The sequence below is a fragment of the Strigops habroptila genome, chromosome 8, assembly GCF_004027225.2.
Source record: "Strigops habroptila isolate Jane chromosome 8, bStrHab1.2.pri, whole genome shotgun sequence".
Classification (NCBI taxonomy): Eukaryota; Metazoa; Chordata; class Aves; order Psittaciformes; family Psittacidae; genus Strigops; species Strigops habroptila.
The window spans coordinates 43,016,089-43,042,150 of record NC_044284.2 but is presented as its reverse complement, the minus strand read 5'-3'; the positions used below and the strand labels follow the sequence as shown (position 1 = coordinate 43,042,150).

Sequence of the window (26,062 nt, the reverse complement as noted above, 5' to 3'; positions counted from 1 at the left end):
TCAGTAATGGCTCTTATTGTAATAAACAGCATCCTAGCCCAGCCTCGAAGGCTAATGACTGTTGATGGGAAATATTTTGTTTCATAACAGCGGCTGCAGCCAGCAGGGCACATGAGAACATTTTTTCAGGAACATGGGAGAAGCTATTTTTAACTGTTCTCCCCCATATTTATGGTGTTTGGAGGGAAGATGCGCCAGTTTAAACATGTTGCAGCAATATCCACCATTTAACTCTATCTGTGTCACGGAAAGAGGGTTTGCAGAAGTCCCAGTCTGGTGGCTAGGCAGTGGGATGACCATGCTCATTGTAGGCTGGTTTCCTCACTGTCAATCCATCTACACCAGGACTATCACTATCAGAACATGACATGGTGCTCTGTATGCTGACACCCAGCACCAAAATGCACCTTTTGGTGCTGGCTCTGGGCCAGCAGCAGGATGAGAGCAAGGCCAGGTTGTGCTGAGCACTGCAGACATCCAGAGCAGGATATGAGAGCCTGGGCAGAGCAAGAAATGGCCAGCAAGGACAGTCACCAAGTGGGTGCAAGTTGCCCAGGTGTCACCCAATGCATTTCCCCCTTTGCTGCCATCCTTCTGCATCTCCTCAAGCAGGGACTAGACCACCCCATGCCTATTGTCTTTCCCACCCAGCCTCCTTTGAGATTACAAAGCCCTATTAAGCATCATTCCTTACTACCGCACAGATCCACCAAAAAAATAGAGCCGATGAGGCTGGAGAGGCTCCAGCGTGAGGCTCCAGGTAGGTATAAGAGCTCCCAACCGGGCCACGAGAAGTGTTGCAAACCCAACAGCATTAACGCAGACAGAAGCGGCATTTAAGAGCCTAGTCAGTTGAAATCATGTTCCTCGTGTCCAACAAAAATACGTTCTTAATAGTCATGGAGCTAAATGGAGTCAACCCAGAGTTACAATTTCCTTTCAGCAGATACTTCATCTTTGGGCTGTCACTTTCACTCAGGCCATGATTAAAACAATAAACCTCAGAGAAGCCACCCTGCCCCCCATCAACAGCTGCTTCTCCTCCACGCACTGGAATGGGAGCCATTCATCACCAAAAAGAGGGAGTAGAAATTAAAGACAGATTATTACTATTTATTATTCAAAGCTGCCATGTTTGGCCAGCAAGCTCTCCTTGGTAAAGGGAGGGTGGCTATGGCTGCCCCCCCCCAGATGTTCATCAAGGAGGGAGAAGTTAGCCTATGGTGTAAGGAAGGGACATGTTACTGCTGCATGTGCTCAACGCCTGGTCTCATTCAATAGGCAAGTCTTTGTACTGGAAGAATTCCCTTTGTTTACCTCTGAAAACTTTATTGGACATTTGCATTCCATCAGTGGAAACTCACCTTGACAAACAGCTTGCAAAAGGAAAAGTATCACGCATTGTCAAAATAACCAAGAAGTGCATCACTGTAGCTCCTGGCCCCTGCCGCCGTGATCTTGGGCAGCCTGTCCTTCTGGGTTCTGCACTTCCCACCCCATGCCTCAACTGGATGGCACCATGGCATCCTCATGGCCTTCAAAAGAGCTGATGGGAAAGGAGCCTACATTGTCCTCTGAACCTGCAACAAGGTTTTGTCTGTGCATGCAATTATTGCAGAGATGACAGGCAAGATCCAGCCAACTGCGCTGACCACAGGGCTTGTTGCACAATCAGAGGAGACACCTAGGACTAGCCCATGGCAGAGATGCTAGAGAAAAAACTTCCTGCCAAGCTCAGGACGTGAAGTGCCCCACTCAGACATTTCACCTAGGCTGTAGTTTTCTTGGAGTTTCTTTTCAAAGGCTCAACATATTCCATTTTCAGTAAGGCTGGAAAATCTATCATGTCAATGCTCCCGCCATGCCTGTGCATATTTGCATTTTCCTTAAAGTATTTTTAGAGATTTCCACTCCTCGCCCTGATTTGGGATGAAGTCAAATATGTGAAATCTTGGAAGCTGCCACAGGAAAAGAAACTCCATTTTTCAACCAGCTTTAGATACAGCCTTCAGTCATGGCAACAAATCTACCAGTCCGGAGAGCTGCGCTCGCCTCCCACATAAGGGCCTAAATGTGCTCCAGAAGGTCTTTGTCCCCCAGCCAGCCTGGGGAGGTGCTGCTGTCCCACCCATGTAAGGATGGGCAGAAGCTACTCACAAGAGGCTGCTTCTCCAATGGGAGGCAATAGCAGGAGAGGGCAGGTGCCAGAGCTCTCTGGCTCCTTGTCCCATCAGCCCTCCTAAGACAGATGATCTGAGAGCTCAACTATCTCACTGCACTTCATCAGCCCTCCTCCAAGATATTCCCATTCCCCAAGGGTCCTGTATCTACAAGACTCACATCTTGTTGCTGAGCCAGTGGAGGAAGTGATGGTGCTGGCTTGGAAGAAGCTCAGTTCCCAGCTCTACAGAAGCACCAGCCTCAGCCACGTCAACCCATATATCCACTGAAGACTCCCCATCACAGCTTCTCCAGAAGCAATTTCTGCCTGTACTGCTACAACAGCCAGGCAATTTTGTAGGGTGTAATCCCATAGTCAAAGCACCTGCTGTAGGAGTAACCACCTTTCACTGTGAGATGGACTTGGTTCATCCCCCTGGTCAAACACATGCCTTTCTGGTCTGCACCAAGCAGTGCTTCCTAGGCAGGATGGCTCTCATCCAAGCTTGCTCTCCCATGGAGGGCACCCTGAGCTATCTTCACAGTCCTCATGGCAGGGGATAAAGCACACTGGAGCTGCATTAATCCTGCCTTCACTTCTAGTTGGTCCATAGTCCATGTGTTACCAGGCCAGTCCCAAATCTGCACATCTGCTGGAGAGAAAGCCACCACATTAACTCAGCAGTGCTATGAGTTCCCGCCTCAGAACCATGGTGTGACCTTTCCTGACTAGGGATGGGCCTTGCTGGGAGCACCCCCCCCACCAGCCCCATGGTGGGGATGGGAGGAGGTAGCAGTGGGAAACCCACAGATCCCGTGCTCACCTTGAGGAAAGCTCACCACCTCCTGCACTCATTGGGGTTGACCAAGGAGGAGTGCTCATCTCCTTTGCATGCAGCTGCTTTTCAGGCTAGCAGGACTGGCCTCACTGCCCAGCCTCGGGCAGCCCAACCACCAAAATGGGGTGCTCTGTGGTGTTGCAAGATGTGTTTATAGCGTGGCTAATTTTAGCACCTCCCATTTGCAAGGAGGGGTCCACCCAGCCCCGTGCTGAAACCACCTCTGGGCTGGAAAACAGCAGTGGTGAGACAACATCTGGCATCACTCGGGCAGGCAGAGGCAGGAAGCAAAGGAAAACAGTGTCTATCCAAGGCTGCTGAGGGACTCCAGCTAGACAGACAGCAGAATTTGGCAAAGATACTGGAAAGAGTAACTCTAATCTTTAAAAAGTTATTAAAAAGAAAAAAGGATGAGACATTATAAGATGCTGGTTGCTGTTTGTCATCCTTCAGCCTGCTGTTAACTCCCATCACACCTCTCACTGCCATGACAGAGATGTCAGTCCCCCTGCCCCATCAAAATCATTTGCGCTTCATCTTCACAGCTGGAGACCATGGCAGTATTGCTTTCAGGACCCCAGCACACAGGCTGGGAGGCTGCAGGGGAAGCACAGGGCAAGGTCCAGCCATCTCCTAGCCCCATCTTGAAAGGTGACAATCCCTTACTTTTCAGCTTCATTTCAAAATCAACATCTAGCTCTTGGATGATGCGACAACTTTGCCAGGGTTCCTCCACTCAGGGCACTCTGTTAACAGCAGCCTCACAGATGCCCTCCTGCCCCACAGCAGACACCAGGGGTGTGGAAGAAGGTTTGGGCACAGTATATGGTCCTCTCCAGCCCCAAAAGAGTGATTGCTGGCCTGCTTTCCCTCTCAGAGACCATTTTTCTTTTTGTAAAACCTAACTTCTGAACAGCCTTGGGTGCACACCACATGTTAACTGCCTGTTGGTAGGAAACACAGGTGCTCCAGGCTTGTGAAACAAGCTGGGGTTTCCCCACTCCCTCTATTCTGGTGAATTTTGCCACTTCATGTGATTTCATCACATTTGCTGAACAGGCAGAAATACACAGAATAGCCCACTTGAGCCACACTTGGCTGAAAGGCTTAAAGAGGTGACAAAATAAGAGGTGTGTTTTAAGAGCAATAGGGATATTTCTGTGGATGACTTTTAGCCTACAGGGGTCCAAGTCACTCAAGCCCCTTTGAAAAGCTTTGCCCCAAAGCCTGAGGTGTATGGATTTTACAAATTAAAGTGCAGATGGGAATTATTTAGGGATAATATATCCATTTTGTTAAGTAATTGCCAGCAAGAGAAAACTGAGGCACCCCCCAAGCACTGATGAGCACTGCCCTGGTGCCAGGGTGCCCAGCCCTGGCCACAGGCTCTAGATTTCTCCTCTTCCTCCCCAGAGTCATGCTTGCACAACTGCAGATGAAGGGCTGAGCAGCCTCCTGGACAGACAACAGCATCCAAAAACCTGTTTGGCACATTTACTGCTATTCTACAATCACAGAGCTCTATAGCTACACATCTTTTCTTCATTTCACTGATGTTTTAAGCATCTTCCCGTTTCGCACCAGCACAGAGCAGAGAAGGAGAGCAGGGCTGTGGGCCAGCCTCTGCCCTTGGATAAAGCAACAACCACTCCAAAACCTCAGGGCCAGCTCTAACCCTCTGCAAAGCTGGAAAGGTTGTACCCCTCCTCTTCACAACTCCACAACGCCTCTGCACTTCCAGTATGGTCAGATGTTCAGGAGATACCTGCAGAAGCAGTGTGTGGCAGCCTCCAAGCATGCTGCTGCTGCGTGCAGGGAGGCTGCCACACACTACTTCTACCATAGCTTTTTTGATTCTGCTGGGAAATCCAGGCCAAATTGGGAACTGGAGCTCCATGGGGCAGTAACTCCTGGTGCACTGGTGACTGGCAACCATCAGGTCAGCAGCCACAGCACGGCGGTGCCAGGTGGGAAGGAAGGACACCTGCCCAAAGAGTAGCTCAGATGAGCCAGCTGCAGATCTGGATGGACATCTGAGGCTTGTTTCAACTCAGTCCAAACCACTCCAATCTCAGAATCAACTTGGAAGCTATGCTATTTGCACATGTACTTCTTTTGGCAACCAATAAATAATAAGGAAAAGGCTAATATTATTATTATTTCAGCTTCAGAGGGGTGAATAATCAGCTTTGCAAGGAATGCAAGCTCAGCTGACTGCTGAGGGCTTTGCAGAGATACCCATCTCCCTTTCATGAGGTCTCTCTGTGGGCTGGGCTGCTGAAATTTAACTGCCCCTTACATCTAGCCTGGTTAATAACCCTAGCACACAGTGCCCATGGAGGGTCAAAAGCCAGATCAGCAGAGAAACAGGCAGCTAACCCAGGCACACTCCAAATTCCCAACATTTAGCTCAGGTCTGAATGAATCACTTACAGACCAATAAGAGAAGTCACAGAAACTCACCAGACTCCCAGCATCTCCATCCCACTCCCAGCAGAGACCTGCTCTCTAAAGCACAACTCACCAACTTGATATCTTCCCCCACAACAAAGCCCCTTCCCCACCCCTACTTTAACAGCCTGCACTAATTAACCCTTGTTAGCCCCTGAGCTCCTTCTGACCATCACCCTTGCTTTGCTGTTGGGTGTTTTCTGTACTGAGCCCAACTCTTTTTGCTCCCTGCATAAGTGGTGAGATTCAACCCTTTCCCTCCTCCTGACCCCTCCCTGCTGGTCACCCACCCCCAGCACTCACATAGAGATGCCCAGCCCTCCCTTTTCTTCTTCTTCCTCTTTTCTGAGTGAAGACTCCCCCCCCACCCCCACCCCTCCTGTCCCACTTTCAGCCCCATGCTGGTGCCTGGTCAGCCTGGTGGGGTGTAGGAACCTGGGGACAAAGCCACAGGTCTGTCTGGCCTCTTCCTGAAAACCACCTCATTTAGAAGTCTTTGTGGATGCTTCCTGCATATGCTCCTGCTGAACTCGTTTGCAGCTATCTATATTGACAGAAGCATCCCGTGGTTCAGGCGGGGTCTGGACACAGTGTTCATCTCTGCCTGGCTCACTGTCTGGCTTTCACAGGACATGCTGCAGAGGGGTCCCCATCTTTGCTGGGGTCTCTCTGCAGTCCTCCAACTGTCTGTGTGGTGTTCCCAAGATAACTCTGCTGGGCAGGCAGCCCCAAGCCCTGCTCTACTGGCCCCAGTCTCCCTGTCCCCCCAGGCAAGGCTCCAGCATGTTCCCAGCCCCAGCCGATGCTGTAGGACACGTCAGGGCAGCAACACGTGACACGTATGGCAGCTTATGGAAAGGATTGGGGAGTCTTTTCCCCCTTTTATTGAAAAAGATAATTTCTATTCTAGTGCAAACACTGTACATTTTACATCACAAAGCAAGAGATAATTTACAGGGTACACTTCCATCTGGAAACACCTCCCATGGCTTCACGTGTCAAGATCCACCAGCCTCATCAATCATTCATCCCTGTCATGCTCAAAAATCCCACTTGGAGGGAATCAGCCACCTACTTCTGTATTGAGAAAGCAGCATTCATACAGAGCAGGCAAGAGAAATGTGCCTCAAGACCTTTTTCTCCCCCAAATGGTACCTAAACTTAGTGATAACTGGGGTAACCATGGCAACTTCCTGGAGCTGCAGCTGAAAGTCTGTTAAAACCCTGGAGAACTCCATGCTTTCAGGATAAGGCCCTTAATTTGCACATATATTTACATGGTTCAATAAAATACAGATTAAGCATACACTCACAAAATTTTGCTTTGGCTTGATAGAGAGCTAGGCACTGCCCATTGGCTGAGATCATCAGCAATTAAGAAACAAACAACAAAACCTGTCCATTCATCCAGCTGGACTCAGCTCAGCAAATCCATGTAAGCAAAGCAATATTCTCTTGGATGCTCTGGTTTACATCGTGATGTTGCCCAGCTCAAAGGTGATATAAAGGTCTCATCTGGACTGACAACAGCCCAGTCAGCTGTGATAGCATCCCCAACCGAGGAGCCCAATCCAAGGCAAGACCCAACTAAAACTGGAAGTGCAAAAGCTTACACAAGCTTCCTGCAGGAGCAGCCCCATGCAAGTCAATTCAATTCGTCACACAAATAAAGCAAAGAGGGTGAACAAGGGTGTGCACAGGCATTTTTGTGAGCCCCTCCATGTAAACATCACAGGGTGGGGGTAAGGATTGATATCTCAGTCCACAGATGGATAATGGGGTACCAAGAGCTCCATGCCCTCTGAACCATCTCTTTGCTAACTTCAGAAATGGATGCCTGTACACAGACACCACGGAAAGCTGCTCAAAGTGATTTTTCTGCTGCAGAAAAGGTGAGCAAAGACTAGAGGAAAGCCACTGGCCACCAAGATGCTGAAGGAAACAGCTGAAACCTCCAGGGTGAAAACTCAGGCACTGAAACTCAGCAAACTCTGGCTACCACATGGGAGTTCGTTCAGGCTGCCATCACTGCTGGGCTGTTAGTGGCTCGCAGAGGAGGGCAGCAAGGCAAAGAGAGGAGAAAGCACTAGGCTAAGGCACTCATCAGCCTCCGAATAATGTTACATTGCACTGAGTCATTTTTCTTTCTGATCGTGCAAGACATGTTCTTCAATAGTCTTCTCTGTTTGCGTAGGCACAGAAACCAAGCGTGAGTTTCTAAGTGAAGGCTGAGTTTTCCAACGTGATCACTTGGCTCTAGGAGCTGGAACCACACTACTCATGATAGAAATATTCTGGTTTAGAGACATTAGCTTCTCCAGATTACAGAAGGCCAAAAATGGGATTAAACAGAACATTATGGATTTCATAAAATGTAGTGCTTGTCCACCCCACTTCCCTTGCTGGTGTTCTGTCTGCAAGCATGATGTGTGATCTTTAGCTTTTCGTCCTGATCACAATTAAATTTATTCCCCTTCCCCCAAATATCCATACAGGGAGAAAAAAAACCAAACCCAATGACAACAAACCCAACAACAACCCAGGAGCAACACATAGTCACGAACGTAACTTAAGCCAGTTTGGATTTGGGACTTTTTTCCCAGTGTTAGCTCAAATACTTTGGCCGGATTTCCATTCATCCTCTGCCAGTTTGACTTTTACCTTCACTTTAAAGAGATTTCTTTCTCATTTCCTGCAACATGCTGTTTTAGCCTATCAAAGCCCACTCACAGACATTTACACATGCCCAGTGTGTCTGCAGCCAGGACGGAACACTAGGATGGAAACCTAAGCCACTCTACCAGAAGTGTCCCTCACGACTGCCCTTCATTCTCCTTTCCCTATGGTCCAGCCTGGACCACAGAGTAGCTCTGCTGCCTTCAGCGGGACTATTCCATTGCAAAAAGTCCTACTCAGTTTGGGCAGGTCTCCTGCACAAGCACTGTTTGCAATCAATAAGCCCCCTTATCCCCCCAAATTTGAAAGAGGTGGGCATCACCAGCAACATGAAAGATCCTGATTTCTTCAGGATGCTTGAATGGAAGAAACCCCTTTTGGGTTGCATTGGGTCTACTCTTCATGGAAAGAAGGAAATTGGCTCTGCAGACTCCAGAGGGAGAACAGCAGGTAAGGAGAGCAAAGGACAGTGGTTAAGACTACAGGACAAGTCATAGTGGGCAGTGTTACGGGAACTGGGGGGAAATACGGTCTTCATTCTTATTCTATGAAGCTGCAAATGCCCATGGGGAAAATCTGCAAAGGAGCATGGCTCCCTCCCACATCTTTGGGGTTTCTCATGGGAGGATGTGAGGTGGCCATTTCAAGTGCTGACCAAGGCTACTGAGAAGAGCTCTGACAAGGGTGAGAGTCTCTGGCTGGAATTTCAATGCATGGCTCCAGGAACATGGATGCAGCACAAACATCCAAAACATTTTCAATGGGATTTATTTTGTTTAATAAAAAACACCAACCAAGCTTGCATGTATTATCTTATATATATAAATATATACAGTATATATAAAACAAATGCATCTGGACAACGCCTTTCCCTGTGGCGCAAACTGTAAGGCATAGAAAGGAGTGTCCTGACAGTCCTATTCTTGGCACTACAGAGCGGTCCCCCCAGAAGGCCCCCCACACACACCCTCACGTTGGCTTTTCTCTCTTCTTTGGCTTTTTGAGGGAGCAGTGCTGGGAATACTCCAGAAAGCAATGAAGCACTGCAAAGCCCAAGGAGGTCTTCCTCATGTCTCAGACTGGTCCAGGCAACCTGGGCAGGACGACCCCATCTCGTTGCACTAACGGGTTTCTTCCAGACTAATGGTAGCAGTGCTGCCTCTGTAGCACACAGGACTGGAGGGATGGGGGGTCAGGTGAATAAAACAGAAAGCTGTGACCAAAAACTTCTTGTTCTAGGGTGAGCTGGGGCAAGGGGGAGAGGAGCAAGCTTTGCATCTCAGCATGATGGTGGGTGGGATATGTCCATGGGCTGAGATCAGCAGAAGTTTCTTTCTGCAGTCCCATACAGAAATGGAAACCAACAAGGGTGAGACTGTCCTTTACTGAAGAAGCTCATAGTATATTGAGCAGAAGCAATAAACCTGACAATAACAAGAAAAATAAAAATGGTGGCATTATCCCAAAAGGAAGGAGGAACCTTGTTACTCATGAGCGGTTCAGTTTGCTCCCAGTTTGGTCCCCATGTCAGTTCTGGGTTAGGGTTGGCTTTTTTTATTTTTTTATTTTTTTTTTTTTTTTTTGGCTTTTTTTTTTTTGGTGGGTTTTTTTTGTGTTGTGATTTTTTTTTTTTTTTTTTCCTTTTTTTTTTTAGCACAAACAAGTTGCGAAGCAGGACGGGTGCTGTTGTATTTTTTCCTTCTGCAAGGCAGCTGCCTCCAGTCATTAATTGACTGTGGGCACTTGATTCCTCTGTAAACTATATTCCTTTGCCTTCAGTCTCAGGTTGGCAATACTGTTGGCCATATTCATACCCTGTGCTGGGCTGGCATTGGTACACGTGGCGGAGTAAGTGGCCATGGCACTGTGGGGTAGAAAGAGAGAAACATCATGTCAGACATGGTCTTCACACCACACAGAGAGCAGACATGCACCAGAGTGAGGTTAAACCCTGGGGTTTCCATACCTGTGAGGTGCGAGCAGGGAATGATCACTACTTTTTACTTAACACCCCTGTGAATCTCTCCACTGCAGTTCACTTACCATGGGATAGCCAATGTCAAAGCTGGTTGAAGTCAACAGGAAAATTTCCATTTCCTATTTTTTAACCCAAAAGGTTTACAGTGAGGTCAGGGCTCCCAGCCTGCCAGTTAGACCATTGTCCTTAAAAGTATTCCTACTGGAGGCAATGTCTTTTTGATGAGAGCAATTGCTGGTTTTACTGTTTGCGAAATCACGTCACTTCTGAAACACATGTTACATTAAAGAAACGCTCTGGGAAAAACCCCTTTCAACAATTGTGATGCTTTTTGATTTCAGCCTTTTGGAATGAAAATTTCCATTTTTTTTTTCCCCTCAAAACTTCAGCTGATCATAAAGAACATGCCCTAAGGGCTGAGGGGAAAAAGAAAAAACAAAACACTTTTTCCTCCCTTCAGATCATGACTTTATTCACTAAAAACACTGCTTTTGCCAGTGGAGGCTGAAAAAAGATTTGAGCTCTTTCTTAACCTACCAAATATTTGCCAACCTGCTTTCCAGACCACTAGAAAACCTGTTTAACTCATGTGTCCCAGGTTTCTGTGAAAAGCAACCCTCCACCGCCCAAAAAAGCAAACTCTCTGACCCTGCTGCATTTCCTACACAGGGTCCACAGATGAAAACCATTTGAAAAACACTGTGTGAACCTGAGGTGCCCATTTAACACAGCCAGCATGTTCAGGAGGAAACCACAAATGCCCTCCTGGAGGCAAGCTCAGGTTTGGTGCTGACCCCTTCCATCTGCTTGCCCGGGTGGATCACATCTGAGGCTCTCCTCCACCCACAGCCTAAGAAGACACTTTTTCTTTTTTCTTTTTCTTTTTCTCTCTTCTTTAAAAAAATTCTTCCAGCGCTGACCTCCGTGACTGGAAGAGCCTTTGCAACAGCAAATCTCCCTTGAGGGATATAGGCATCTGCTGCTCAAACAGATCCAGTCTATGGACGTGCATGCTTGCCCCAAAGCACTGGTGGTATCTCTTGACTTTTTAGGGCAGAGCTGACCTGCCAGGAATTTAAATGCAATCCAGTACTGTCTGAATCCTCAGCCTCCAGAAGATCCAAACCAGATAATACTTGTAGGTCCCATTCCAAGCCAAATTACTCCTATTTTTCACTTTAATATCAGGGAAAAGAACTTCTTCAGGGAGAAACTGTCATCTTTGCATCAAGACCAGTGGAAACACAACAGCTTATACACATGGAAAGAACAGGTAAGACCCATAGATATAAAGCTGCTTACACCCATTCAGGCGAAAGCACTGAAAACTCTCCCCAGGAAAGCAAACATTCAGGACACTTTGAGAGTCTCTAACAGGTACTGGAAGGACATAGAGGACAGACATTGTAACACATACATGGAAATACAGGCTTGACTCTGCCCAACTTGGGGTGCATCAGCTGCATTTTGCCAGGATCCAGGACGTGATGGATCGGGGTGCCTGGAGCCCTCCCCAGCCAGCTGTGCACCCCCTCAGTTCTCTCTGGGTTGGTGACTTTACCCTCTCCTCCCCCATAAGTCAGCAGCAATGTGAGAAGCCAAGTCCTGCCTGCAGGAGCATTGCGAAGTTTCAGGTATATAGCTGGTGGCTACTCAAGCACCCATTCCCACCCGCTTCCCTAGGGTGCATCTCCACCACATTTTTGTGCTGGAAGAAATTAGAAGAGTCTCAAGGATACTCTAGATTAGATAAAATCGGAATTTTCAGTCTTGGCTGTAAACTGTCCCCATTCAAAACAGATTGATGCCCAAGTCTGGTCCAAAACTCCAGGAAGCCTCCTGCTCTCTGCTCCCCAGAGGTGTGGGGAAAATTACTGTTGTCCAGTGAAATCTCTGCTAAACCAAAAATCTCCAGAAACACTCTCTTTTAGCAAGCTATTCCACAAGGAACAGTGCACAAGAAGGCTGTCTCCAAACATTGGTCTAGCTTGGCAGTTGCTCCAGAAAGTCTCCAGGTTCTAATAAGGGTTGAATTCACCCTCTTATCCCCTCCCTCCACCCCATTCAGGCACAGAAAGAATCTCATTACTCTACTCAGCTGCCTGCTTTCATGAAACACAGACGAACATCATGTTTCTGAGGCCTAAAATACTTCTTTCAAATATGGGTTTCAGTGGCCCATGGAGTCAAAGGTTGTTGGAGTGGGAAGTGCAGGTCAATAGTGCGACTGCTAGTCTTGTTTTCTTAGGAACCTATGCTAAAAAATGTCTAAGCAAAACATTTCAACTTCAAAAAAATAACAGTATCTACTTGGCTATCTATGTGACACGGATCTGCAAATAGCTTTGGTTGACCCGTGGCTGAATGTATTTGGAGAATAAACACACAGATTGAAAACTTTCCCCAGATCTAAGAGTAAAACCAGCACCAACCGCGCAGCACTCAGCCCTCTCCGGGACTAGCCGTTAATCAAGGGCTGGTACAGCAGCACAAGGAAGATGGGGAGGGGGCAGAGGGCCATGCAAACACTCTGCATGGCTGTGTTTCACCAAGTGTCCAATACTTTAATAACACTACTCAGCTCAAAGCTTTAATGAAGCTGTGACAACCTGACTCAAGTGCCTTTTAATACGAATGTGACTGCTAGGAGACAACCAGTAGGATTAGAAGCCTAGAGAGCATAAAGTGTCTGAGGGTCCTGACCACCCCACATTGTGGAAACCAGCAGCTCTGCTCCTCTGCCAATGCCTCCCACCCCTCTGTAGGGCAGTGGGAGGGTGACAGTCCATCCTGATTTGGCTTGTCAGCCAGCAGAGACAGCTGTAAGCTGCAAATGTCTTTGCTGAAACATCTTGGCTTAAGACAAGATATCAAGACAGTGAGGATGCATCTTCGCACCATGGAGAGACGCAGCCAGGTCGGGACCTCAGGGGGAGAAAAACCATCCCTAAGGCTTTCCATTCTCTCTTGCTCTCCTCATTCGTACATCCCAGATGCCTTGGGCTTCTTATTGCCCAGAGTGGCCCCAGAGAGCCCTTCCCAGTGTGCTCTGGCAGGTACCTTTGCCAGGTCTTCTCCTAGAAGCTGCTATGAAGACCTTCGTGTAAACAACATCTTGGGAAGGACGATCTATTTTTGAAAGTATGAAAGGTAGAAATAAACCACGAGCATTCAGTGGGGATCTGGTACTGTGACCAGAGAAGTCTCAGCAGGGCGAGGAAGGACCTGTGCTTCTCTCCCCTGAACTCACCACCCATACTCCTCCCTAAGATGCTACACCAAGGAGCACCTCACAGAGTGAAAGCCTTAACCCCAAAAGGCAGATTTTGCCTGACAGCAGTCCTCAGCTAAAATCCAAAGGATAAGGGCCATCTCTAAGACCAAACTAGTGGTCATCAAAAGCACCCTTTTCAGTACCTAGAGTGAGTAAACCTATGACTTGTTCTTCTAGGTGGATGAGGACCACCCCATGGCACTGAAGCAACACATTATCAGGAAGGCCATGTGTTTGCAGACCTAACTGTGCACACGATGTTTGAGGTGCAAGAAGGGGTTCAAGGTGACCAAGGAAGAGAGGTCCTGGGCATGGTGTGGCTCCTGGAAGCCAGTGGGAAGATGGCTGTGACCAAGCCAGATGAACAGGAAGAAATCCAGCCAAAGGTCCCAAGGTCCTGACCAATGATCAAGCTGCTGTGCTAGAAAATACCCACCAACTTCATTTTTAACTGCCTACAAGCCAGCTGACTCCCCACAAAACAACACAGCGTGTGGATCTTGTGTCCACACCCAGCTCCTGCTGGGCTGTGGATGGCCCGGAGGAGGACAGGGAGGCCTGTGATGTGCATGGACATCCCAAATCCTTTGAGCAGAATGGGGTTGCCATACCTGCACTTCTTTCCTGCTACCCCTTAAGCGGCGCTGGCCACAAACGGACACTGAACACCAGTCTGCCATCCAGAGACACCTGGTCCTTACTGTGGGCAAATCACAGCACAGCACAACAGCACAGTTCGTACACATACACGCTTGTGCTGTAGCAACTAGAAAGAAATTGCTCACGAGCTCAGTGCTGATCACTGAGGGGAGGACTGGGAGCAACATGCATGGCATGAGTTTCCAGCCCTTTCATGCATCCCAGCCAGTGACTGCCATGATACAGCCACAGAACTCCCTCTTCTGGCCGCTGTGTGGTGGCTGAGCCTCCTCAAGTGCTCTGCCATCACTTCCCCTGGACCTGTGTCCCACAGAAATGTTTCTTCCTTGCTTTAAACTGGATGCAAATCCTTCTGCTTCCACGTATTTATAGAATCATAGAATAGTTAGGGTTGGAAAGGACCTGAAGATCATCTAGTTCCAACCCCCCTGCCATGGGCAGGGACATGTCACACTAAACCATGTCGCCCAAGGCTCTGTCCAGCCTGGCCTTGAACACTGCCAGGGATGGAGCATTCACAACTTCCTTGGGCAACCCATTCCAGTGCCTCACCACCCTCACTGTAAAGAACTTCTTCCTTATATCTGATCTAAACTTCCCCTGTTTAAGTTTTAACCCGTTAGCTCTTGCCCTTATATCTAATCTAAACTTCCCCTGTTTAAGTTTGAAGCCATTACCCCTTGTCCTACCACTACAGGCCCTAACGAAGAGTCCCTCCCCAGCATCCTTACAGGCCCCCTTCAGATACTGGAAGGCTGCTATGAGGTCTCCACGCAGCCTTCTCTTCTCCAGGCTGAACAGCCCCAACTTTCTCAGCCTGTCTTCATACGGGAGGTGCTCCAGCACCCTTATCATCCTCGTGACCCTCCTCTGGAATTGTTCCAACAGCTCCGTGTCCTTCTTATGTTGAGGACACCAGAACTGTACACAATACTCCAAGTGAGGTCATTTACACTTGATCCTCTTTCGGAACTTCTTGAACTGGAGAAAGACACCACCAAAAACAGAGCCACAACCTCCCAGAAAGCCACAACAATGCTGAACCAAGCCCATCTCTCATGCCTGGCAGCGAGATGGAGTGGGATGCAAACAGGTAAGGAAAATCAGTGGGGTGGACAAACCACTGCACCCTCCAGTTGCCCCACGTAAATAGAAGCATCACTTTAGAGCTGTCTGAGGGCCACCCTCAGGCTGCTCTATACCATGCCAGAAACTGGTCGTCCCCAGGGGAGTTATTCACTCACCTGTAAGGTGAGGCGGTACCCCAGGAGAGATAGTCGGTGGGTCTCGGAGCTGGGCGAGGTACTATGGGCTGTTCCACGGCAGTCACATCCCCTGAGTAGGATTTGAGCAGAGAGGCATTCTTGCTGGCCAGCATCGCCCTCTCGTTCCGGCGAAACTTGGCTCTCCGGTTCTGGAACCACACCTGGGGTGGGAAGCGCACAGACACACCAACCATCATAACCAGCTCTGCTGTGACATTCGCTCTTTCACCATACCACCTCTGCCCTGCTGGCCAAGACAGGACTCTGTAAAGGCCACTGTTTTGGCATGCCTGTTGCTCAAAACTATGTATCTGCCCTGATAAAGACCTCGCACAGGGAACTAGCTCAGTGAGGGTCCTGTGGGACCAGGTCTGTCCTGTGCTATAGGCAGCAAGGCCTGGGAGTGCTGTACAACACATCATGTTCTGTGGTCTACCTTGACCTTCAGAAGCTGCAGGCTTGCAAGCTAAGAGCTGAGCAGCTCAAGATAATGTGAGCAGCCTGAGCACAGGACATTGGACATCTTGGCCTTGAACACATCTGACAGGGCAGGTGGTAAGTATGGTGGCAGATCAGGCCTGGCAGCCCTCCTCAAGGCATGGCATACTTGGGTCTGCAAGACAGCATGACACAGAAGCGTGGTGACCCTAGTGTGCCATACAGACCTCAGGGATTGCTGTACTGGAATGGCCTGATAACCCCACTCCAAGTGAGGTGTGTCTGGTGTGAGCTGTGGTGATTACCTGAACTCTGGCTTCAGTGAGATTGACTCTGCGTGCAAGGTCTTCCCGTACAAAGGCATCGGGGTAGTGTGTCCTCTCAAAGACCCTCTCTAATGCCTGGAGCTGGCTGCTGTTGAAGGTAGTCCTGTTCCTTCTCTGCTTTCTTTTCTTCTTCTCTTCTGAGTTCAGCTGATCATCTAGGAGAAACAACTGGAGATGTGAAGGGCTAGAAAACTAAGAGCCCACAGCAATGGGGTGAATAACCTCAATGGTTTCAAAGCGGAAAGGGCTTAAGAAGAGGTTTGCACAAAATCAACACCACACCTTAACCATGCCATTAGTCCCCATGTAAAAAGGAAGTGAAAAGTGCACTGACCCCCAGCATTTATTTCCCAGACTTGTAGAAGCTCTTTCAAGCTACCCCATGCCTCAGATTCCTTATCTCTAAAAAGAAACAAAAAAGCCCAAAATGCATCTTACCATTCCCAACAACCCTAGAAACATTCTCTAACCATAAAGAATCATGAACCTCTGTTCTCTTGGCTTCAAATTTCCAAGGACTGCCCTCACAGGGACAAAATACAGCCCTCTGGGGCGAGCAGGAGTCCTGTGCCTGCTCATACTGACTGTGAGAAGATGTGCATGTCTCCAAATAAGGAAAGCACAAGGAAACGGCTATTACTCTGGGTTTTACTACATGCAAGGTAATGCCATTCTCTGTACGTAGTTTCATTTGGCTTAAGAGAGGACTGCATTCTCTTATGCTCTCCACATCCAGACCAAGAGGTGCCAACTTGGGCAGAAATGGGGAGCTGTGAACAAAGAGGTACCAGACAGTGGCAATGAAGCGTGACTGATACGGGCCTGAACAGAAAACAAGCACAAAACCCAGCTTCACTTGTGTGCTTGCAAACCAAGGACATGGAAATACAGTCAGACAGACTGGATGGATAGCCTTGCAATTGCGAAGCAAAAGCTCAGTAAGAGAGAGATTGAGCATAAGCACACTGGATACTGTTGACTGAAGAACAGTTGCGCACTCTCCAGCACGCTCCTTGCCTTGCCCAAGCCAGCAAGGTGGCAAACAACAAACTGTGCATCCCGTAAGAGCACATATTGTTTTGTGCCTGGTTTCTATTTACTCCAGCAATAAATCAATATATCCACACATCTGGAGTCACACTACTGCCTATGTTTACCTACAATCACTGGAGTAACATCAGTGCTGAGATAACTATAAAATGGCTTTTATTAACAAATAACCTGCTCTGCACCATCTCTCCTTTTTCCAGTGCTGTTGCACATCCCAGTGTAGCAGCAGCGATGAAGGTTATCAATGCATGGGCACTTGCAGGTACAGGTAAGTAGTGAGCAACAGCTCCAGGGATTTGAATACTCTTTATAAGGACAAGCTGGAGGCTATGACACTGGTTTTGCTTGTACCCTACCTGTACTGAAGTATGTTCACTCATCACACCAGTCACAGCACAGCAAACACTTCAGTTTCCATGGGAAGCCACACCGAAGGAAGTGGAAAGCAAGGCACCAGCCTGCAGGAGAAAGATGCCACTGCTGCCTCTGTAAAACAGCCCCATTCAGGCTGCAGGACTAGTATGCTGTGGCCTTGCACTTGTCCCTTTTCACGTGCTCCAGTATGTGTGTGGTCCCACCAAACCATCAAGGCTTCTTGTGCTCCTGCAGTCCCAGCTGTCAATGCTCCCAAGCACACCAGGCAGTGCCCCATCAGCATGCTCCCACTGTCCTACATGGCAGAACAGTAGTTACCTCTGAGAGGATGTGAGCCAATATATACGCCAGCGTGCATTAAAACTTACCAATCATTGTATCTAATAATGCATATTTTAAGTTAATCACTGCGCACCTTGGCCCAGATGACAGTCTCACCACTGAAAGTTCAAGGGCTTGACCTGCTACATACAGTTGCAGACTATCCCCTCTATAGTCATTCCTTTCGCCGTATAAAAAAATGACAGCTCCCCTCATCCTCCTGTTCTCCAGGGGGTATATAAGGCACAGGGAGAAGCTGACAAGGAAATTAAAGTCTATGGTTGTTGCCCTCACCACCTGTTTGTGCTGCTTTCCACAGCCCATCTGGTAACAGTTAGGGCACCTGAAGGCCTTTGGAGCAAGGCCCATCCATTTGGGAACAAAAGGACATTCCTCTTAAATTAAAGTAGGTTTTTCAAATTCCTGCAGGTTTACAGCTCCTCCATTCCCAATCCTTCTCCAACAGCCTGAAGATCCCCAGAAGACTCTTTACCAGCCTGGGGATTCCTGGGTGCAAAAACACAACCTCGGTTTTCTTGTATCTGAGAGGAAGTATTTGGAGACCAGTTTTTAACAGCATGTTGAATTACAAAGCTGAGCTGGGAAGGGACTGGCAGAGGCAGGAACGTGTGAAAAATAAAACCCCGAATGTGCATAGGAATCCCAGGACATTAAAATAAGGCTACAAGTGAATGTATACTGCTCACGTGGTGGGAAGCAAAGCGGTGATGCAGACGGATGGGATTTAACCGCTGCTTGTGCAGAACACCATGCACGCATTTTCACCTGCTGGGGGGGTTTAGGGCTGTCAAAGGGACTGTCCCTTATAAAGAAGCAGAGAAGTCCTGCACGTTCCACTCTTGACTCATCATCAAAGCCTTTACAAAAAGGGTCATCAATTTTTCCCTGGTTCTACTGGAGAGCTTTGAGATAGTTGTGCCGCTGTGCACCACACAACACAGCAAACAGTGAAGAATGAACCTCAGGGCACGATCGTCCCTCTGAATGGCAGAAACATTACAAGACCTTACTGCCGTAGAGGCCAATGGTGTCTGTCCTCCTTCTGAGTTATCCATGTGATGCTATTTCATAATCTAAACTCTGCCTATGTGGACTGGACTAACAAATCCATAAAAGTCTTTGGGACCCCTAGGGAATCTCTTCCAGGCCTTTGAAAATGACACCCAGCTAGAGGGAGCCCAAGCCCAAGGCATTCTGGCCATTGCCATTGCTCAGATCCTGCGTGACAGTTACACATGAGGAAGGGTGAGCAAGAAGAAGGGCCAAAGCCTGTAGAACACCAGAGAACAAGAATCCCTCCTGCCAAGCACGTTAACACAATTTGCCTGGTTTCCTCCAGGCATAAAGCGAGACACTGGTGATTCACAGCTCACCTCGTAATTACCAGACCCAAAAATAGTAGGGCAAAGAAACGGAAAGTTGCAGGCAGCGGCCGCGTTGCAGTGACTCACGGTCGGGTCACTGTTGGCTAATGCACCTCCAGCATCAGCTGGCACGGAGCAGGGATGTGAGTCACCCCTTTTTTCTCCAAGACGTAGCTGAACAGGGGTGGCTCGACAGCAAAGCGCAACCTGTTGACAGGGGGGGTCGGGATTTTGAGATCTCCTTTCACCACACCTCTGGAACAGCACAACACAGCCAGATCCAAATGTCTACAGAAGATACATGGATAGCAGGAAAAAAAATAGTTATAGCCGTATTAGCCCAGAGTGCCGCTCGGTTGATCACTCCTTACATTTTGCCATGCAGACATGCCATATGTTGATTACAAACTGCTAACGAGGGATTGCACACACCTAAACCCCAGATGTCTGTCAATGTCACCTTGCTCACAGCAGTCACTGCCTGCCTTCAACATGTCAGTGGGGTATTTTTATTTTTTTTCCTGTCATTATTTCTTTATCAGGAAACAACGCTGAACACTGAAAAATGGTATTCCTAAACAGTGTTGACAGCGCTAGTGACTGTAGTCAGCAGAAATGGAGAGAAGAGGAAAACAGCTCTAACGCCTTTTAGATGGCTCAGAAGTCTTCCAGCAACATTCTTTTAATCAGAAATATTTTATTACAAGCAGTGTTCTCAAAAGCTGAGCTGCTTGCAAATGCATCCCCCCGGAGAGATCGAAATGCACGCTCTTCTCTCAGGAACGTGATGCTGGAAAATGTGGGAATTTAATTTCAAAATCCTAACCTTTCATGTTGGGCTGGGGGATTTTGTTTCCTGTTTCCACATTTGTGTTTTCCTGTGTTATTTCTAAATTCATCCATGACATGCAAATCCTGGCATCGTATACAAACGCACTTCTAGGATGCACCAAAGCATTTTTAATTGCTCCTAAATGATACAGTATGAGACATCCTATTCTTTTTTCCGTTGCTCATCACGCCTCCTCTTGCAACGAGGCAGATCCGCACTTGAAGACATTCTGATCCATGCTCCTTATTGCACAGTAACTTTCCCAGTGTCTGTGACTATCACTGACGTACCATCAGATGGCTCCTGTTGGGATGCCACATTGAAAATACAGTGCATTATAAAGTAAAACAGAGTCAAGAACTAAATGCCTACATATAAGTTATGAGATCGGTACTTTTTTCCACCAGTACTTGCAACCACAACGTATTTCGGATTTCCAGTTTGCAGGAATGCTCATGCATACTTGCTTTCATTCCAGGTCAGAACAAAACCTAATTTCCAGATGGGATTTACACTGCGTGGGCAGTTTTGAAAAGTCTTGACCAGTTCTATTAAGTCCAGAACCACCTATTATAATACATTAACTGGATATGAATTGAAAGTAAACAATTGGATTCAATTAAATGAAAGACTGAGACACTTAACCACAATATCATATACAGTAAGGCAGGAAAGATTTGTCACATCAGTTATATAAACTGTAAACTGAGAAAGGATTCCAGGAATAAAATAAGGAATCACATTATCATCAGAGCCTTCCAAATAAGAACTTATAGCTAAAGTTTGAACACAGATTAAAGAAAAAACAAGACAAATTATTTCATGGGGAAAAAAATAATCTAGAAACTAAAACCACAGCAAATAAAACCTCTTAAAAAAAGAAAAATAAAATCCTGCAAGCCCAAAACCAAAACGAAGTTTTATTCAGAGTGGTGAAGAAAGAAAGGAAAAAGGAGAATGAAAGGGACAGGAACAGGTTTTTTATTTGGTTTAAAGTTAAATTTTAAGACGCTTTAGTAGAAATATTTCCACAGTTCGCCCCTGGCTCTCAGCAGACTCCTCTCCCCAACATCAGCCATCCAGACAGTTACGGCCCTTTGCAGGCTCATGTTCCAGTTTTACCCGCGATCTGCTTTGCTTTCGATTCGTTATATTCCTCCAAAATACTGCAACTCTTTGAGTGCAGGGCAGCTTTGTCAACTTGTATCATAAAAAAATCAAAAAACCAAAACCCAAACCCAAAAGGTTTAATGAAAGCTAAAACGAGGCACGAGAAAAGGGAGTGGGAAGCAGGAATGGGAACATACAAAAGCCGCTTGATGACAAAGCCCTGCCCCAACTGCTTTGAGAAGGGTCTCAAGTGATTTTCCACTTATACAGGATGCTGGAGATAATCCAGTGTGCCACAGAGCAGGGCTGCCCATGGGTGGGCTGTCTCATCACCATCGTTTGTGCAAAGACCAGATCATACCCTGTCTAAAAGATCAGACACCAACACCAAGCTCTGACAGAGCAAGGTTCACTCTAGACAAAACAAGCTCAACCTGAAAAGCTACTTTCCAGCCTGAAAACATCACTTTGCCAGAAAACAGGGAAAAGCCTCGCACCTCTGTTTTCCCTCAGCTTGTTTTCCATGTCTCTGACCAGGCTGGACAGCCAGATCCATTGCTGGTTTTGCAGCTTCCCTTCCCAAGCACTGACTGGAAGGACCCTGCTCCTCCAGGCAGCAGGAGCCCATCTCCCAGCAGCATCCATTGTCTTCATCAGATGTGAGCAGGGACAGCAGAGCGGCAAAGGGACAATATTTCACGCTTAGAGCTGCCTTAACTACCAGATTTTCTAAAAGCTCCCAGGAGAGAGCGAACTCCAGTTTATACGTATCTCCATGCAAGGAAAGTATTTTCAAATGGAAATAAGGTTTAACTTTAGAGTACGCAAATGCTACACAGAGAAGTCATAAACACCCTACACCAGACATCACGAATTTAGGCAATATGGAATGAAGATGACTCTTAAAAGGAAACAAAGTATGTTAAGGTAGCAGATACCTATTAAGTCACGTACTGAAGCTAGCCCTGATGAGCAGCGATACCAAGCCCAGCTGTACAACCACAATAACAGCAGGTTTGTATTTGAGATTACAGGTCAGACTTCGGAGATTTTCGAACTGTCATTTTTCTCCCACTACACAACACTGACTGAGCTTTTTTTCTAACCTTTGCTGGCTGTTTGTTTCTGCACGATCTGTGTGCAAGACCTCAAATTATTTCAATTATACGGAAAATTCAAGTATCTGAAGTTCCAGTCTTGTTAACATCACCAGGAACACAGGAAAAAACAAAACAAAACAACCCAAAGAAACAGATGCTACATTCTCTTAAAAGCCTTTGCTTTTGATTATCTCTTAATCAGGTTCAATTTTTTGCACATAAAAAAATAAGTTATTTTGTGCATGAGCATGAAACTTCAGAGAAGCAACGGTGAATTTTTCATACAAAACCTAAGTTTTAATATTAAATGGAAAAGTGTGTGTATTTTCAGTGTTTCATAGTGGGACTATGGCAGTTCCTATCCAAAGTGTCTGCAATGTGGAACCTATCAGGATAATTTTTAGCTGACCGCATACAAACAATTACATATCATTACAGAGCTGTGAATAGCTTTTGCATGGATAGCGTGCCTACAGTCTCCTGTTGCACTCAGCTCTGCCTGCCAGACTAAGGGAATTCACTCAGGTCCTGTACAACCATGGCTTCACCAGCATCAATGGTGAAATACTCGTTGTCTTCCACCAGGATAGACATTTCAGCCTAGGGACCTCCTGCCTGTGCCATTGCCTAAAGGGACATTTCCAGGTGGGTTTCAATGCACGGCACCGGTCGGTGACTCTTGCCCACCAGGAACAAGGTCTTGGGGTTGCTGCTTTCCTGGTGGAGAGCCTGTAGACACCTCCGAACTCCTGTAGACTAGCTTCTAGCATGCAAACGGTCTTCACCTGGACTTATGAGATGCTGCAGGCACCTGAGTGCAGAGGCATCCCCTGTGCTCTGCTCTGCACTTTTGCAGGTCTGCAAAGCTGGGGATCAGGTCCCTCTGCAACCCTAACCAGCCCTACGCCTCATCTACAGACACGGCAGCATGAGCTCCTCCCCAGCAGCTAAGAGACCTATCCTATGCGAAATGTAAGACAAATCTCTTCAGGGTGGTTTCAGCTCTGGTGCTCTGCCTCTCATTCAGTGGGAACCTGCAGAGCACGTGGGCAGTTATAGCAACTAAGATGTGTGTCCTCCCTAACCACGACAACATTCCCACTTGCTGGAATTGATACAGAAATGATGTTAAGGGAGTGTGGGGGGGGAACCCAAACAAACCAGTAATCATGATCCAGTGGAAATCCAGAGTCTCCCTGCAAAGACATGATATTAAGTATTAATTACTGGGAGAACAATATTTGTGGGGGCAAAAGTATACATCCTTCTCCAGAAAGTGGTACAAAGCCATTGAAAGTCCCCCTGGATCCCACAGACCAGTCTAAGTTCTGCTGTACAGATCTGCTTTCATATTCACTAGGGTTTTCCTTCTGGGCATCCTACAGCTCATAAGGCACATGGCTTAGTCCTGCTCTTCTAACAAGCCTTTCAGCTGGGTCTTGGGGTCAGAGTGTTCCCATAATACAATAAGTGCTATATGGATCTCATAAGCTCCAAGGCACAGTATGTTATGTGTTTGGAATTCCTCGTATGCTTTTATACTTTGTTTTACATATTGTAATTTTTATATGCATTACCACATTGATCCTTGGAAAATTAATTTTAAAAAAATATAATCAAAAGCAAACACATATTTTAAAAGCCTGCCAGCAGCAAATCATGTTCTGTGAGACTGCACTCTGTAACTGACAAGGAGACCAAACCACCAGACCATGGCGGCAATCCAGCAGGGTGGATTTACCATGCTCGGGAGGCGATGGGATCCAAGGGGGCTGCAGTCCCCCCCAAGTCCCTCATTAGGATACCCCAATGCCGCAAAGCATTGGATCCGTGACAGGTGAGCAGAAATGCAATTGCACCGCTCTACCAGCCAAACCCCACCACCATACCCACAGGCATCATAGCCAAAACAGGCCTGTGTGTCCCAGCACAGCATTTGGCTGCAATGACATCCAACCGCTGGTGACAGTATGACTACCAGACCTTCCCTGGAGAGCTGGTGCACCTCAGCCTTCACAGCCCGTTCCTCACTCTTGGTTAAGACCCAAAATCACTGCATGTGGCAGGGCTGAACAAGTGTGAAGTCACAGCTTTGCAAGGTCAGGGGTATGACTTCCAACACCCACATCCTCTTCCCACCAGTTCCCCTTCCCATGCTATGTGTTTCGATGTTTCATCTTAGGAACAGCATTCATGCAGCCAAGATCAAACTTCCTAACCTCCACCCTGCTCCATTGGTATTTTCTCATTTACAAAGCCGCCTGTCTACGTTCCTGGCCCACTCCCTGCCCTAGTTCATTCCAGATAATACCGTTCTCCCCTCCATCATCCTTTCTTGTTCTTTCTACAAAGGCATTAAAAGCTGAGTTGTGAAACGCCACTCCTTCGAATTCTAATGTGCATGCAGTGTATATCTAAAGCAGCATAACAGCTGAGAGTATTGTTCTCCTCTGCTCTTAGCTTGACCATATAACAAGAACTTCCCATGCAGGAGCAGACTGGTGCACCAGGAAGACCAGTATCCATGTCCAGCTGGATACCACCAGCTGCCTCAATGACAGTGGCAACAAACCATCACAACAATTAGGCAAGAACACGTTATTAATCTATTTTCCACACTCACATTCCCAGCAGCGAGCTCCATAGGGTTACATGTTATACAAAAGGCACACAGTACTATTTCCACCTACTTCCCTGTAGGATTTACCTGGTGTCTCCTTTCTCTATGTAGAGAGAAAGAGATCCACAAGACCTACAGCGGGACATGAATCACAAACACGTCACCTATGCCCTAGGTTTCAGGCATCAATATGCCTTTTGATGCCAAGCTGCTGGCACAAGACTTTAACAACAAAATACAGAATGTGTTAGGGAGACTCCTCCATTGTAGGGACCAAGCATGGGGTGGATTTTGATTCCTTCCATGGGAAGTAGTCCCTAGGAGAGAGCAAAAACAATGCAGTGCTGGTGCTCGGGCTGGGGGTTAATAGGGTGTACTGGAGCCAGGAGCACAACAGAGACAATACTATGGCTGCTCCAGGCCTTTGTGATGGTACACTTCAGTCTTTTCAAGATCTCTCCAGCTTTTAGAGGTGTCCCTGAGATGAAAATAGATAGAAACCACTTGCACCCTCTTCTTATGGCCACAGATTCAGACGGTTGAGCCTCCCTGTTAGTACTCATGTAGAAGGATGCACCAGCCTGAAGCAGGGACCCTGCAGTCTTCCTCCCACTGTACACCCACCTGAACTCTGGGAAACGCTGCTTTTATTAAACTTGCTCTTGTATTTAAAAAAGTGGCAAAAAATCCTCATGAACTTCAGCAAGAAGAACCTTCTACTGGGGAAAATCAGAGATATTTTTGCAAGAAACAGATACGTGTTAAAAAAAAAACCAAACCACCATAACCCAAAAAACAACAACAAAAGTAAACAAAGGGGGATTTCAAAGACAGAGAAGTGCTGCTTCCAGGGGGGATTTCTTTTCAGTCCATATATACATTGCAGATGAACCACTTGGCATTTTGGGCCTTTCAACTGGCTCATCTCCAAATGTTGTGGAGCCACAAGTGTCTGCAAATGTTACCCAGCAATCTCCCACCCGCACCAGGAAAGACTGACTCAGGCTGACTGGCTTCATGAATGTCTCTACTTGTTCAGGTCCCTGCGGAAGCCCACCGTGCTGCTGAGAAGTGCCATTATTAAATAGCCCCATCCTGACTGGATCTGGAAATTCACTTGGATGTGTTTTTTTGGTACATGGGACCCATGTGAGCAGAAAGACAATGACCGGTGGGATGCACGCGTCAGCTGGCCCCACTGG

General features: G+C 47.3%; 1 protein-coding gene across 1 annotated transcript in view; it reads right to left on the bottom strand.

Moving 5' to 3' along the window:
• Window positions 1-8,929: 8,929 nt before the first annotated feature.
• PRRX1 (paired related homeobox 1) overlaps window positions 8,930-26,062 on the bottom strand; it is a 40,840-nt gene continuing 23,707 nt past the window's right edge. The window contains exons 2-4 of the mRNA XM_030496233.1: window positions 16,047-16,222; window positions 15,283-15,464; window positions 8,930-9,990 (exon numbers count right to left, since the gene is read on the bottom strand). Coding sequence (XP_030352093.1) covers window positions 9,852-9,990; window positions 15,283-15,464; window positions 16,047-16,222 — 497 coding nt within the window. The 3' untranslated portion in view covers window positions 8,930-9,851. The remainder of the gene's footprint in view (window positions 9,991-15,282; window positions 15,465-16,046; window positions 16,223-26,062) is intronic.